At 41.2% G+C, this 16953-nt stretch overlaps 1 protein-coding gene across 2 annotated transcripts in view; it reads left to right on the top strand.

The window, feature by feature from the left end:
• Positions 1-16953, top strand: part of WDR59 (WD repeat domain 59) — a 109752-nt gene that overhangs the window by 4573 nt on the left and 88226 nt on the right. For both annotated transcript variants that reach the window (XM_049864941.1, XM_049864942.1), the window contains exons 2-3: positions 8914-8963; positions 14439-14574. In XM_049864941.1, coding sequence (XP_049720898.1) covers positions 8914-8963; positions 14439-14574 — 186 coding nt within the window. The remainder of the gene's footprint in view (positions 1-8913; positions 8964-14438; positions 14575-16953) is intronic.

The following is a 16953-nucleotide window of genomic DNA, read 5'->3' as shown; positions in this document are numbered from 1 at the left end:
AGGATAGGTTAGGCATTTTCTATATAGGTTCTTTCAGCTCTGAAAATCTATTAAATATGTTGTTGTTAGGCCAACTTTTTTGCTTCCTTAAGCAAGTTTTCTCATATAACATTAATAAATCATACTCTGAACACTTACCATATGCTGACCACTATATCAAATGTTCTACACTGACTGTTTCAATTAATCCTCACAACTTCCCTGTAAGATAGGAGGCAGAAAAGAATTGCTATCCTTAGAACAGCTGCTTGCAAAGTTGGCCTTTGGCTGGTGTTTGGGAAGTGTTCCCACCTTTCCCAACTGATAAGAGAGGCTCACTATGCCTAAATTGTTTGTACAAATAATGTGGTTTACACTAAATACCTGCTTTCCTCTGAGAGTCTGGAATTTTGGTACACCACACAGAGAGGGCGCCTATGTAACCAGCCCCCAATAAAAACTTTGGGCAGTGAGTTTCTAATGAGCTTCCCTGGTAGACACATTTCACATGTGTTGCCACAATTCGACACTGGATGAATTCAGCGCATTTTGTGTGACTTCATAGGAGCCCTGGTGGTGCAGTGGTTAAGTGCACGGCTGCTAACCAAAAGGTGGGGGGCTCAAATCCACCAGCTGCTCCACAAGAGAGAGATGTGGCAGTCTGCTTCTGTAAAAATTTACAGCCTTAGAAACCCTGTGGGGCAGTTCTACCCTGTCCTATAAGTTCACTAAGGTTCAGAATCGGACGCGATGGCAGTGAGTTTGGTTTGGATTTGTATGACTTCACTGGGAGAGAACTCTTGGAAGCTTGCTGCTGGTTTCTTCCAGACTTCACCTCCTCTGCCTTTTCCCTTTGCTGATTTTGATTCACTGTCTTTTCACTGTAATAAATCATAGCCATGAGTATGAAGTAAGTCCTATGAATCCTCCTAGGAGATCACTGAACCTGTGGGTGGTCTCAGGGACCCCCAGCACAGGTAGGTGCTATTATCCTCATTTTATGGATGAAGAAACTGAAGCTTAGAAAAGTTAAATAACTTGTCCAAGACCACGTGGCAGATAAGCAGCATAACCTGGATCCTGACCCAGACAGTCTGTCTCCAAACCCTTAACCTCTTTGCTATACTATGCTCTTCCCCCATTTATCATTGTATCTTCATATGAAGTTTGCTGGAAACAAATAATTTGCAGAATTCACATCCTAATGAGTCACTTCCGCAAGAAACAGCCCTACTGTTTCTTCATCCCCGCTATAGTTTAACATGAGCTTTAAGTGAAACTGGAAAAGCAAGGACCAAAGCTGGATTTCTCCAAAAAAAGTATATGCTATTAACTATTGATAACTTTCCTCTTACCTAAAGGGCTTGCCAGGTTGAGCTTTTTTGTTTTGTTTTGTTTTAAGCAAAAGCCATTCCTCTATCTCTGTCTACCTGAAGAAATGTAGTAATGCTGTGACTTAAAAATCATCAATCACTAGGGCAGCAGACAGCACACTGTCTGCTGAGATGCCTCATTTTCAATTTCAAGAAAGCATGAAAAAATGATCTGAAGAAGTTAGTCATCAGTTGTCTAATCAACTAAACAAGGAGTTCCTATGCGCAAAGGCATCCAACTTCAGAGCGGCCATCTTCTGAAGGAGACAATCTAAGAAGGTTATTTATACATAAATCTGAGTCATCAACGAACTGCATAATCCCAGTCTAATCACGAGAAAAATATCAGACAAATCCCAACTGAGGGACAGTCTACAAAATAGTTGACTAGTACGCCTCAAGACTGTCAAAGCCATCAAAAACAGGGAAAGTTTGAGAAACTATCACATCCTAGAGGAGCCTGAGGCAGACAACTAAATGTAACATGGTGTGCTGGATAGGATCTTTGAACAACAACAAAAAAAAAACATTAGGTAAAAACTAAGGCAACTTGCCTTATATGCATGTGAAAGCTGGACAACGAATAAGAAAGATCTCAAAAGAATTGATGCCTTTGAATTATGGTGTTGGCAAAGAATGTTGAATATACCATGGACTGCCAGAAGAACAAATCTATCTTAGAAGAAGGCGAGACTTCGTCTCACATACTTTGGACCTGTTACCATGAGGGACTAGTCCCTGGAGAAGGACATGATGCTTGGTAAAATAGAGGGTCAGCGAGAAAGTGGAGGACCTTTAACAAAATGGACTGACACAGTGGTTGCCACAATGGGCTCAAACATAGCAACGGTTGTGGGGATGGCGCAGGACTAGGCAGTGTTTCATTCTGTTGTGCATAGCATTGCTGTGGGTCGGAATCGACTCGAAGACACCTAACAACAACAAGGCAATCTGAACTAAGTTTCAGTTAATAATAACGCATCAATATTGGCTCATTAATTGGGAAAAATGTACCATGCTAATATGTTAATAAGAGGGGAAACTGGGGTGGGGTATATGGAAACTTTATAATATCTTCCTAGTTTTTCTGTAAATCTAAAACCTCATGTGTTGTAGAGTAGAACTGCCCCATAGGGTTTTCTTGGCTGCAATCTTTACAGAAATAGATCATCAGGTCTTTTGTGGTGCCATTAGGTGGGTTTGAACCACCAACCATTTGGTTAGCATCTGCTCTCAAACCCCCTTGTGCCACCCAAGCTCCTTTTCTGCTATATTAACAAGCACTGTTCTAGGCACTAGGGAGGGATACAGCAGTCAACAAAACAAGGTCTCCACCCTCACAGAGCCTACACTTTAGTGGAAGGAAAAAGATTAAAACAAATTGTGAGTGAGGGGAAGAGTGGTGTACACTATGAACTAAGAGGTAGGCAGCGTCCAGTACATAGAATAGTCCAAAATAAGGAATTTATGTTTTATCCTAGGTAAAAAAAAATTTTTTTTTATATAATAGGAAACCACTAATAGATTTTTATCAAAGGAGAAATACAAACAAATTTATATTTAAAAAAATCATCTTGATACATGAAACAACAGGAATAAACCTGAAAAGTATTAGGCTAAGTGAAAGAAGCCAGACTCAAATACACACTGTATGATTCCATCTGTTACAGAAATCTTATCAGAGATTTTGAGGGGTTGAGGGTGTGGAATCTCATCTTCTTAACCATCTAAATCAGATATGGGTAAGACTTTAGGTATATTCCATTCTGGGACAAAATTCCTCTTCATCAGTGAGCCTATGAAATCCAGACGTGCATTTTGGCCTTTTCTTTCTTTCCTGTCTTTTTAATGACCTCTTGCTTTCTTTATGTATGATGTCCCTGATGTTATTCTACAGCTTGTCTGGTCTTCGGCCATTAGTGTTCAATCCATCAAATCTATTCTTGTGGGTTTTGGGACCATGGTTTCAGGGGACATCTAGGTCAACTGGCATAATAAAATCTATTAAGAAAACATTCTTCATCCCACTTTGGAGAGTGGCATCTGAGGTCTTCAGTGCTAGCAAGCAGCCATCTAAGATGCATCAATTAGTCTCAACCCACCTGGAGCAAAGGAGAGTGAAGAACACCAAAGACACAAGGTAATTATGAGCCCAAGAGACAGAAAGGGCCACGTAAACCAGAGGCTACATCAGTCTGAGACCAGAAGAGCTAGATGGTGCCTGGCTGTAACTGATGACTGCCCTGACAGGGAACACAGCAGAGAACCCCTGAGGGAGCAGGAGAGCAGTGAGATGCAGACCTCAAATTCTAGCAAAAAGACCAGACTTAATCCTCTGACTGAGACTAGAAGGACCCCAGAGGTCATGATCCCCAGACCTTCTGTTAGCCCAAGACAGGAACCATTCCCAAAGCCAACTCTTCAGACAGGAATTAGACTGGACTATGGGATAGAAAATGATACTGATGAGGAGTGAGCTTCTTGGATCAAGTAGACACAGGAGACTATGTGGGCAACTCCTGTCTGGAGGGGAGATGAGAGGGTAGAGGGGGTCAGAAGCTGGCTGAAAAATGGACATGAAAATAGAGAGTGTGCTGTCTCATTAGAGGGAGAGCAACTAGGAATATATAGCAAGGTGTTCAAACTCACCTAATGGCACCACAAAAGAAAAGACCTCATGACCTGCTTCCGTAACGATTGCAGACAAGAAAACCCCATGGGGCAGTTGTACTCTGTAGCACGTGAGGTTGCCATGAGTTCACCACCAACTGACAGCAGCTAATAACATATAGCAGACACTTAAGGAATATTTGTTGAATGAATGAATTTTAAAAATCAGTACTATTTGACTAACAACATTAATAGGAATTTGGGAAAAAGTGTTTAGGTTTTTACATTTAAAAAATAAACTTTTAGAATAGTTTTGGATTTACAAAAAAACTAGGAAGATATTATAAAGTTTCTATATACCCCACCTCAGTTTCCCCTATTATTAATGTATTAGTGTGGTACATTTTTCCCAATTAAGGAGCCAATATTGATGCATTATTATTAACTGAAACTCATACTTAGTTCAGATTGCCTTGTTGTTAGGTGCCTTCGAGTCAATTCTGACCCATAGCAACCCAATGCACAACAGAATGAAACAGTGCCTAGTCCTGCACCATCCCCACAACCGTTGCTATGTTTGAGCCCATTGTTGCAGCCACTGCGTCAGTCCCATTTTGTTAAAGGTCCTCCACTTTCTCGCTGACCCTCTGTTTTACCAAGCATGATGTCCTTCTCCAGGGACTAGCCTCTCCTGATAACAGGTCCAAAGTATGTCGCCATCCTTGCATTTGTACCAAAATGTAACTGTTAATCCGAATGGATTGTAATCCATCTCTGGGTTCAGTGTCACTTGACTAGTATAGAGTATTATACTTTTTTTTTTTTCATGAAAATGTTGTATAAGTTTTTTTAAAATAATAGCTCTATTGAGGTATAATTTACCTATGTTACAGTTCACCTATTTAAAGTGTACAAGTCAGTGGTTTTTTAGTGTGTTCACAGAGCTGTACAGCTATCACCACAATCATTTTTAGGACCTTTTCATCACCTCCAGTGGAAACTCTGTACCCATTAGCCATCACCCCCTCAAACCCTCCAGTTCCTTCAGCCTTAGGCAACTACCAATCTGTCTCTATAAAAAAAACCATTGCCGTCTAGTGGATTCCGACTCTAGACATTTCATATAAATGGAATCAATGTATGGTTTTTGTGACTGACTTCTTTCGCTTAGCATAATGTCTTCAATTCCATCCTCGTTGTAGAATGTATCAGTATTTCATTCTTTTTTCATGGCTAAATAATATTCCGTTATAGGGATGTACCATACTTTGTATGGAGGCTTACAGAATTTTATGGAATTGATATCTCTTATTAGCTATCAGTTAGCCAGCTTTTTCCAAATTATTAGTTACATTTTCTCCAGGGAAATATAGAGGAGCCCTGGTGGCACAGTGGTTAAGGCACCTGGCTGTGTTGACTTTAATAGCAATGGGCTAGTAGGCAAATATGAATCAAACATCACCATCAGAGCTGTGGTATCATCGTTTGGTAAAGGGCACATGATTTCCTGCGTGTTCGTGTCCCTCAGCCATTCCTCCATCTGGTGTGCTGAGGCCCTGGGTTGTGGACTCCTCTCCTCCACAAAGCTCCAAGCTTTTACTCTGGCCAAGTTTTCACTTCCTCTGCTCACAGCGCTTCCCCCTGTCCATTCCCCCTTTGGGACAGCCCTGGTGGTACAGTGGTTAAAGGCTAGGTTGCTAGCCAAAAGATTGATGATTTGAACCCACCAGCTGCTCTGTGGGAGAAAGATGTAGCAGTCTGCTTCTGTAAAGATTATAGCCTTGGAAACCCTATAGGGCAGTTCTATAGGATTGCTGTGAGTCAGAATTGTCTCAACGGCAGTGGGGTTGATTTGGTGTGGTTTTAGCATAACCTTCCATAATGTGTCCCTACAAACACAATTTTGGCTTCTTTTTGTTTTCTTGGGAAGGGGAGGGGAAAGATAAGTTAGGTGTTTCCCCCCCCTTTTTAAAATAACTTCTCCTGATACAGTGAATTATGATATTGTGTTTGCAGTTATGGCTCCTGTATTTTTCCATGACATTTTGTAATGCCTCCAGAATTGTACTGATAAATATAATTTACCTGAAGATAACATGAAATATACAGTTCTTTTTATAAAACTTATGCTATATTTTGGGTTGATTCCAGAGGTGGAATTACTGAGTCAAAGGGCATGCCTTTTTTGGACTATGCTGATCCCCCATTATTCTCTTATCATTGTGTACCACAAATTTAGCAGCTTAAAACAACACCCATTTGTTAGTTCACAGCTGTGTAAGTCAGAAGTCTGGGCATTACATGCCTGGGTTCACTGTTCAGCATCTCGCAGGGATTCCACACAAGGAATCAAGGCATCAACTGGCTGTGTCCTTATCTAGAGACTCAGCTAAGGAAGAATCCACTTACAAGCTCATTGAGGTCGTTGGTAGGATTCAGTTCCTAGGAATTGTAGGACTGAGGTCCATGTTTTCTTTTTTTATTTATTTATTGTGCTTTAGGTGAAAGTTTACATCTCAAGTTAATTTCTCATACAAAAATTTGTACACGTATTGTTATGTGACCCTAGTTGCAATCCCTGTAATGTGACAGCATACTCCCCCTTTCACCCCAGTTTCCTGTGTCTGTTCAACCAGCTCCTGTCCCTTTCTGCCTTCTCATCCCACCTCCCAGGAGCTGCCCATTTAGTCTTGTGTATCTACTTGAACTAAGAAGCACACTCTTCATGTGTATTACTTTATGTTTTTTAGTCCCTTCTAACCTTTGTCTGAAGAGTTGACTTCAGGAATGGTTTTAGTTCTGGGTTAACAGAGAGTCCAGGGGTCATGTCTTCTGGGGTTCCTCTAGTCTCAGAACATTACGTCTGGTCTTTTTGTGTGAATTTGAGTTCTGCACCACACTTTTCTCCTGCTCCGTCAGGGACTCTCTGTTTTGTTCCCTGTCAGGGCAGTCATTGGTGGTAGGTGGCCAGGCACCATCTAGTTCTTCTCGTCTCAGGCTGATGGTGTCTCTGGTTTATGTGTCTCTTTTGTCTCTTGGGCTAACATTTTCCTTGTATCTTTGGTATTCTTCATTCTCCTTTGCTCCAGATGGGTTGGGAGTAGTTGACGCATCTTACATGGCCGCTCGCAAGCTTTTAAGACCCCAGATGCCACTTATAAAAGTGGGGTGCAGAACATTTTCTGACTAAACTTTGTCATACCAACTGGAGGTCCCTATTTTCTTGCTGGTTGTCACTTAGGGGTCACTCTCAGCTACTTTGGCAAAAGGCTGGTGATTCGAATCTACCCAGAGGTGCCTCAGAAGAAAGACCTGGTGATCTCCTTCTGAAAGATCATAGCCGCTGACAGCCCTGTGGAGCACAGTTGTGCTCTGTGCACGGGGTTACTGTGAATTGGAATTGACTCAGTGGCAGCCGATCTTTTTTTTTGTCTCAGCTCCTGGAGGCTGTTCTCAGGTCCTTGCTATGAGGCCCCTCCATCTTCAAAGCCAGTAACGGAGAATCTCCCTTGTGTGGAATCCTTTGCTCTTTGAATCTCTCTGACTTCCTCTGTCTCTGACCTCTACATCTAGATTTAAAGAGCTCATGTAATTAGGTCTCTCTCTCTTAAGGTCAACCGATTCGAGAGACTTTAATTATACCTATAACATCCCTTCACAGCTGTACCCAGATTAGTATTTGATAGAATAAACTGAGAGGTGTGTATACACCACGAGCCCGGCATCCTGGGGGCCGTCTTAGGATTCTGCCTACCACACACCCTCTGGAAAGGTTATACTACTACCCCTGGCTACAGCTATCTATCGTTTTGCCCTCTTTTTCTACCGTTAATCTTGCATAGGAGAAGAGTTCTGGAAATGACATCTCGTTTCGCCGCCTGCCTTTCCAGCTGGGCTCTTCTCTGTACATGACTTTAGTGGAATAAAGGATGCATATTAATCACTTTTCCAGCCTCCAGTGAGAGTACTCTGGCTTCTTGTCCCCGATATTACCCATGACACGTTTTTCGAGGGTGTACAAGTGTGAGAAACCAGTGAATAAGGCCAGTGAGGGTACGGGAGAGAATTTCTGTTTCCTTTTTTGACTGTGACAGAAAGTACAAAATGGATTCTTTCTTGATAGTCTCTTGGAAAGGACTTAGAGCATTTAATAACCAAATAAACATACAAACTGCTTCGTGGTAATGCCATGAGGATACAGCAGGATTTGAATTTAGGGCTGTCCCCTGCCATGATTAAAATCAGCCTCATGCCTCCTCCTCAATGCCAACTTATTTGACTCAGTGTAGTCTTTTGGGAATTGGACATTGGATCCTGTAAAGATGGTGCTCCCTAGGACTTGGGGGACCTGGGAAATGGGAACCAGTAAAATGTGCTAGAAATTTCAGATTGAATGTGAACTGGGCATCTCAATGATAAGAATATGATCTTGGATGAAATGGGGCTGGCATTTGAATATTACCAACTACCAAATGGCTTGCAGACGGAATCCATGCCCTTTGGAAAGGCATGGATGAGTGTGTTGTGTGTGTGTATATGTCTGTGTATGCGAGGGAGGAGGTCTCAGGCTAAGTTTTGCGTGGAAGAGGCTACTTGTGCGTAGTAGCTGCTGTTTGCTCTGAGCTAGGCAGATTCCCCAAGGTCTCCAGGACCTCTGGCTCCTCAGTTTAGAATGCAGTAGCTTGGTTGTGTATAGTCCTGGTCTGGGTGGTAACAGGTAACCGCTGCTCTGTTGTCAACAGTGAACGTGAGATTTAAGATGGGAACTAGAAGGGAGTAAAAGTATCCACTAATTGAAAGTATCCATTAATTAGTAGGGGGCTAATTAATAGTTATTGCTAGCCAGGGACTACCTGGGAGATAGGAAGCAGAAAAGTCAAAAGCGAGTTCCTTTCTCCCCTAACTTGGGCTTGGTTTGCTTAGAGCACTGAATCTGTGTTCTTTGTAACAGGCGACGGCGATGTCTGTGGACTGTCTTGGGCAGCATGCAGTGCTTTCTGGGTAAGTGAGTTTTTAGACTTCCCCTGCTATGATTTCTGGGAACAAATTGCAAATCACGAGGTTTGGGGGAAAATGGAACATACTCTTATATTTAAGAATTACAATTATGGGGTTTAGTACTGACCTCAGGGGTACTTGCAGGGGTTATTTGTAGTTTACTTTTGTCTCTGCCCTAACAGCAGTAAAAATCCTTTGAAATTTCAGTGAATGGTAGTTTGATTTTGAAATTTTTATGTTCTGTTTGTTGTACAGACTGTCCTGAAAGATGCCATCAGGTATGGTCTAACAGGTAGTTTTAGTAGAATGGAAGGGACCTGGTTCTAGTTCGGTAATGCCACTAATTATGGGCCCCCACAGTGGTTAAACATTTGGCTGCTAACCGAAAGGTTGGCAGTCCAAATCCACCAGCCGTTCCTTGGAAACCCTGAAGGGCAGCTCTACACTGTCCTATGGGGTTGCTATGAGTTGGAATTGACTCAACAGCAACAAGTTTGGTTTTGGGGGTTTTTTTTTGGACATTTATTCAGTTGACCTTCCTGGACTTCAGTTTTCTCGTGAAGGAATTGAATTACATAATTTCTGTAGTGCTTTCTGTCTCAACATTTTTTTCATGAACTTGGCCATTAAGAGCCACAGTTGGAATTTGATAATAACCCTAATGTTGTACCAGTATGATAAAATTCAATGGTCAGGGTTCCCTTTGATAATTGCTTTCAATTACTCCCCCTGCCTCCCAAGTTGAGCTGTACTTTTTATCAATTTGTTTGTGAACCCATTTACAAATCAATTCGTATTTTCTTTTCCATTAACTTATTATTTTAAATTCGTTTTAATTGACCTTAAAAAAAATGCATGCACGTGGTAAACAAATAGATCAAAAGAGTATGCAAGGAAAAGTCAGTTTCCTTCTTAGCCCTGACCCCCTCCCCAAAGACAGTTATTGTTACCGTTTTCTTGTTTTACACTGGGAACATAAAGAAAAACTGGTATGTCTCTTTTCTGCCTCAAACTCCTTTTTTTTTCTTTCATTTTTACTGTGGTGAAGTGTAAATAACAAAACATTTGTCATTGTAACCATTTTGATGTGTATAATTCAGTGAAGTTAATTACGTTCACCATGTGCAGTCATCACCACTATCTATTTCCAAATTTTTTATCACTCTTAACAGAAACTCAGTACCCCTTTAACAATACCTCTTCATTTACCACTCCCCACTCCACCTCAGTAATCAGGAATAAACTTTTGTCTCTATGCATGTGCCTATTCTAGATAGTTCATGTAAGTGGAATCATACAATATTTGTCCTTTTGTATCTAATTTACTTCACTTAGCACAGTGTTTTCAAGGTTCATCCCTGTTGTAGCATTTTTATTTTAAATTTATTTTTATTGTACTTTAGGCGAAGGTTTACAGAACAAACTGGCTCCTCATTAAACAACTAGTACACATATTGTAACATTGGTTGCCAATCCCACAACATATCAACACTCTATTACCAGTTCTCCCATCCCCTCCGGCTTTAGTCTTTGGCTGAAGGGTGAACCTCTGGAGTGACTTCATTACTGAGCTAGAAAGGTATCAGGGGACTGTGCTCTAGGTGTTTATCCAATCTTTGTCAGATCAGTAAGTCTGGTCTTTTTTTTTTTTAATAGGATAGGTTGCTAAAAGCTTAGTTTGTATTTTTTTTTTAAATGACAGCTATGATTTATTGAGCACCTGTTATGCTCCAGATGCTGTCCTTTTTTTTTTTTTTTTAATTGCACTTTAGATGAAGGTTTACAGGACAAACTAGCTTCTCATTAAACAGTACACGTACTGTTTTGTGACACTGGTTATCAACCCCACGACTGATCAATACTCTCCTTTTACCAGCTTTACTTTCCCTATTACTGCTTTCCTTTCCCTCCTGCCTTCCAGTCCTTGCCCTTTGGCTGGTGTGCCCCTTTAATCTCGTTTTGTTTTTTTGGGCCTGTCTAATCTTTGGCTGAAGGATGAACCCAGGAGTGACTTCATTAGTGAGCTAAAAGAGTGTCTGGGGGCCATACTCTTTGGGGTTTCTCCAGTCTCTGTCAGGCCAGTAAGTTGCCTTTTTTTGCGGGTTAGAATCTTGTTCTACATTTTCCTCCAGCTCTGTCCAGGACCATGTCTTAACATGTTATCAAAACTTCATTTCTCTTTATGGCTGAGTAATATTGTATGGATATGCCATATTTTGCTTATCTATGCATCTGTTGATGGACACTTGAGTTGTTTTTACCTTCACCTTTTGGATATTGTCAACAATACTGCAGTGAACATTGGTGTACGAGTCTCTGTTTAGGTACCTGCTTTCATTTCTTTTGGTTATGTAACTAGGAGTAGAATTGCTCGGTCATGTGATAGTTCTGTTTACTTTTTTGATCAGCTGTCATACTGTTTGCTACAGGGACAGCACTGATTTTATAATCTCACCAGTAATGGATGAAGGTTCCAGTTTCTCCACATCCTTGCCAAGGACTTATTATTTTCCATTTTTCTGATACTGTCCATCCTAGTGGGGGTGAAGCAATATCTCATTGTGGTTTTGATTTGCATTTCCCTAATGACTAATGAAAAATTGAACCATTTGTGTATTTTCTTTGGTGAAATGTCTATTCAAGTCCTTCGCCTATTTTTAAATTGAGTTGTTTGTCTTTTTGTTGTTGAGTTGTGAAAGTTCTTTATATAGCCTAGATATTGAACCCTTATCAGTTGTATGGTTCCCAAATATTTTCTCCCAATTTGTACATTATTTCTTCACTTTGCTCATGAAGTCCTTGAATGCACAAAAGTTTCTAATTTTGATGAAGGCCAATTTATTTTTGTTGTTGTGTGTGCTTTTGGTGTCATATCTAAGAGTATCTAAGCTTTTATTGTCAGCACGAGCCCAAAGTTTTCCATTTCATTTTTTTATATTTTAAAATTATGCATAGTAAAAAGTACGTATAGTGCACTAACCTTGAATGACCACTTCAAATACATTTTATAAATATGTATACCCATATGATCATATACACATGTGACTACTACTCAGATTAAGATAGAATATATTTTAGTACCATGGAAGGCCCTTTCAATTTGGACATCTCTGTTTTTTAGTTTGGTGAAATTTTCCTCCATTATGCCTTTGATAATTTCCTTCCCTCCATTTTCTCTTCTCATTCTTTCTTTCTGGAACTCCTTTAATTAATGTTGAATATCCTACATGAATTCTCTTCTGATCGTTTTCTCTTTGTTTTGCATTCTGGGAGTTTTCTTCAACTTTAATTTCTACTCCTTTTATCAGATTTTTAATATCAACTATTAATTTCTAAGAGCTCTTTTTTGGTCTCTATTCTTAACATTGTCTTCTCTTACCTCTCTCAGAATATTTATAATTTTTCCTTTCCTCTGCATTATTCTTGTTCCTCTAAGTTCCTTTTGTTCTTTTGATTGTATTGGTGAGTTTTTCAGGTTTCCTCTAATGGCTGATGAGCATTGCTTCTCTGTTAATATTAAAGAGTGATTGAAGCCTCTGTTTACATGGGCTGATGGTGGGTGTCACTGTAGGGAGATCAGGTGGGAACCAGACCCTTTTGTTGGGGGATGCCCAAATATAATTATCTCTAGGGTTTTGTTTGCTAATTTGCTTTTTTTTTTTTCCCTTGGGCTGAAAATGTTTTTATCAGTTTTCTCCTGAGAAGAATCCTCCAATCTGTCTGAAGAATAAAAGCCTAGCCTTGTGAGTGCTGAGTAGGGAAGACCTGAGAGTCTCACATTTCACTTCATGCCCCTGTTTTGAGTATAGCCCCTTACAGTTACCCTCTGTTGGGCCTCTGTTCCAGGTCCAGTCTTCTCTGGATTCTTTTCTCTAGCAATTAATAGGTCCTACCTTCCACTTGGCTCCGTGGGGAGACAAAAACCTCTCTCCTGAGAGTTGTTTCAAATGAGTCTCTTTGTTTTGTTCTCTTCTGGTTTTTGTTTTCCAGCCCTGTTCCTTGCTCTTGCCCTTAGACTAAAGCCTCCAATTCCCCAGCCATCCTGGGGTTCTGTGATGGAGGGAGCTCCTTTCCCAGTTCAATCTGCAGGCACTTGGGCATTGGCTTTCTCACTGTAGATCAGTTACCACCTGTCCATCTGCTTTTCATTTCCTCTCTCATTATCTTTTTCTTTGAGGGTTTTACCTTTTTTTTTTTTTTTTTAAACTTTTAGTGGGACTTCAGGGGGGAATGAAGATAAACATATATTCGATCAGCCATGTTTATCCTGAAGTGCCCACTTTCTGCTTTCTATATATCCTTTTTAATCTCTCTGAAATCCCCTATTGATCCATACCCCAAATGTATAGCTATTAACCCTTTACTGCTTTTCTTACTAATGGGAAGATGCCAGCCTGCCTGCCACAGGGTCAGGTGATTCCTTCACAGGAGTTCAGAGGTAATAGATCTTTGTTCTGTGCTAACTTCCTTAGAAGTCTTAGAAGTTCTGTAAATTTGTGACTTACTTGTGTTTTCCCCCTTCTCCCTTAACCATCCCTCCTTGGGGTTTCTATTACCACCTAGAGGTTTACATTCTATTTTAACTTTCCATTTCCTTTCTCTTGTGAGCAGGGGCTATTAATCTTTCATTATTGAGCCTACTTACCCACATTGATATCCAGGAGCTTGGAATGCTCTCTAACAAAAAATCAATGGCTGATGGCTGCAGAGATGTTGATTCATACACCAAGGGGTTTTTACTTAAAAGGAAAGTTGGTGAACATTGAACATGACTGTTTTTGAAGCCTTAATATTGATTGACACCATGACACTTTGTGTGTTATTTTTATTATTAATTTTGGGTTATTGTTTCCCCTTTTAGTAGATTTAATTTAGTTCCCTTTACCAGGTAGTCGAATTGCAAGGAAATTTGAGATTTTCTCTAGAATCTTTGGCTAAGTGATGAGTGATGTGTTTAATTCAACATATATTTATCGAATGTTTACTATGCAAAGCACTGTGCCTAGTGACATGGGGGTTACAAAGATAGTCATGACATGGTCCATACTCCAAACACGTGTTGATTCCGGATGAGACCCTTAACATTAGTAGTTCTGCTACAGAGATAAATGCCGAAATTAAATGCAAACCATGCAGTGGAAGTCCTGTGAATGCAGGAATTAATCCTAACTGGGGATTGGAAAAGGCTAGGGCATGGTTGAAGCTGAATTGGTAGGAAGAGGTTAGACTTTTCATGGATGAATATGGTAGGGAAGGCCATCTCTGGAGTAGACTCTCACAGGTTATATGACCCTTGTTTGCCTAACAATCACTGTGACTCTCATCACTTGCATGCCTCTCAGGGTAGATAAACGTCATACACATCTGGGTGTTTTTTTGTTTGTTTTTTGAGCACTGCTTGCAAACCTCATATAATTCCAAATATGCTTTTCTATCTTAATGCTAATGTTTTATATGTTTTTGTTGTTGTTCTCCTAGCCGCCGATTCTTGTACATCGTTAATCTAGATGCCCCTTTTGAAGGTCACCGAAAGATCTCTCGTCAGAGCAAGTGGGACATTGGAGCTGTGCAGTGGAATCCTCATGACAGCTTTGCACACTACCTTGCAGCTTCGGTGAGCTCATTTAAGGAGTAGAGAAAAAAGCTTTTTAAGGTGTGATCTGGTGCTGGTAGGTCTGTGTCCTATGTAAAGAGGAGGATGCAGCCTTTGTTGCTGAGTCAGAAAAGAAGTCTGGATGTCTAAAAGAAAAAACCCATTGCTGTCTAGTTGATTCCAACTCATAATAACCCTATAGGACACAGTAGAACTGCCCCACAGGGTTTCTAAGGAGCGCCTGGTAGATTCGATCTGCTGACCTGTTGGTTAGGAGCCATAGCACTTAACCACTATGCCCCCAGGGTTTCCAGGCTGTAAAAGAAAAGCAGAGGCAAATTGGGGATTAAAAAACATATATGAAAATGTTTGCTGTACCATGGGTATCATACCTTGTATTGTAGAGATTGAATCCAGGCTATGAAAGGGAGCAGGTAGATGCCTCCATTTCTGCAGTCTTGATGTATGTGTGGGGAGACCCATTTTCATCAGCAGCTGTTTGAGTAGCCAAGGGTGAAAGCAAGTGACCTTGAAGGAGGTTCCTCCAGCTGCACTGTGAGACATCAGGAGACTGCTGGTGAGCTGGTCTAGGGTTGACCTTCACTGCTTTCAGAAGGGTCCGGAAGACTCCATACACCCTTTTATTCAAAGGAAGAGAGAGATTCCTCCTTGATTGTGATTCATCAGATTGGTTAATTCCATGAATTAAAAAAAAAAAATTTTATGTGCCTACGTGTATGTGAATTTTTCCAGGGAAAAAATGCGTAGTTTTTCTTAGGTTTTCTGAGATTTTCATCACCCAAAAAACATTCTGGGCTAGATCATCTCTGGTATCCTTCGCCAGATTCTAGATCATTGTTTCATTCTTCTAGAACAATTAGACATCTAAACCTTTTGCTCCTTTTGCCCTTGGCAGGAAGTATAGTATTTAAGGGAATCCTCATTAACTAGGGGACGATGGGACCATTTCGTGGTGCTGAGTTTGTTCTGGTCAGGAATGCTAGGCTGTGAAGGGAAAGCATCTGAGAAAAGAGGGAAGAGCAGCACTGTCAGCGTTAGAAGGAACTCAAAGCTGCTTTTCCCAGTCACTTCCATAACAGAGTCTGACTTTAAACACGGATGTCTGAGGTTTACCTGGCTTTTGGGGCTGTTCTGAAAAAGAAGAGGGCAAGTCAGTCTACTGCATTTCCATTCTCAGCCTCTATCCATGTGTTAGGAAGAGTGCTCTTCTTGTCAGCTTATGCCTCTGGGCCTTTAGTTCCTCTCCTACCCGTAGCCCCTGATCATTTCATCCTGAGGTTCTCTGCCTGAACACTATTGACATTTCGGGCCAGGTAGTTCTTGATGGTTCGGGGCTGTTCTCTGCATTGTAGGATGATGAAAAGCATCCTTGGCCTCTTGTTGTTGTTGTTGTTAGGTGCCGTCGAGTCAGTTCCGACTCATAGCGACCCTATGCACAACAGAATGAAACACTGCCCAGTCCTGCGCCATCCTTAAAATTGTTGTTATGGCCATCTAAGATGCAGCAATTGGTCTCAACCCACCTGGAGCAAAGGAAAATGAAGAACACCAAGCCCACACGGCAACTAAGAGCCCAAGAGACAGAAAGGGCCACATGAACCAGAGACCTACATCATCCTGAGACCAGAAGAACTAATTGGTGCCCGGCCACAATCGATGACTGCCCTGACAGGGAGCACAGCAGAGGACACCTGAGGGAGCAGGAGATCAGTGGGATGCAGACCCCAAATTCTCATAAAAAGACCAAACTTAATGGTCTGACTGAGACTGGAGGAATCCCGGCGGCCATGCTCTCCAGACCTTCTGTTGACACAGGACAGGAACCATCCCCGAAGACAACTCATCAGAAATGAAAGGGACTGGTCAGCGGGTGGGAGAGAGACGCTGATGAAGAGTGAGCTAATTATATCAGGTGGACACTTGAGATTGTGTTGGCAGCTCTTGTCTGGAGGGGGGATGGGAGGATAGAGAGGGAGGGAAGCCGGCAAAATTGTCAAGAAAGGAGAGACTGAAAGGGCTGACTCAAGACGGGGAGAGCAAGTGGGAGTAGGGAGTGAGATGTATGTAAACTTATATGTGACAGACTGATTGGATTTGTAAACGTTCACTTGAAGCTTTATAAAAGTTACTAAAAAAAAAAAATTGTTGTTATGCTTGAGCTCATTGTTGCGGTCACTGTGTCAATCCACCTCATTGAGGGTCTTCCTCTTTTCCGCTGACCCTGTACTCTGCCAAGCATGATGTCCTTCTCCAGGGACTGATTCCTCCTGACAACATGTCCAAAGTATGTAAGATGCAGTCTCACCATCCTTGCCTCTAAGGAGCATTCTGGCTGTACTTCTTCTAAGACAGATTTGTTTGTTCTTTTGGCAGTCCATG

This window comes from Elephas maximus, chromosome 21 (assembly GCF_024166365.1).
Source record: "Elephas maximus indicus isolate mEleMax1 chromosome 21, mEleMax1 primary haplotype, whole genome shotgun sequence".
In the NCBI taxonomy this organism is placed as follows: domain Eukaryota; kingdom Metazoa; phylum Chordata; class Mammalia; order Proboscidea; family Elephantidae; genus Elephas; species Elephas maximus.
This window is presented reverse-complemented; position numbering and strand designations above follow the sequence as displayed.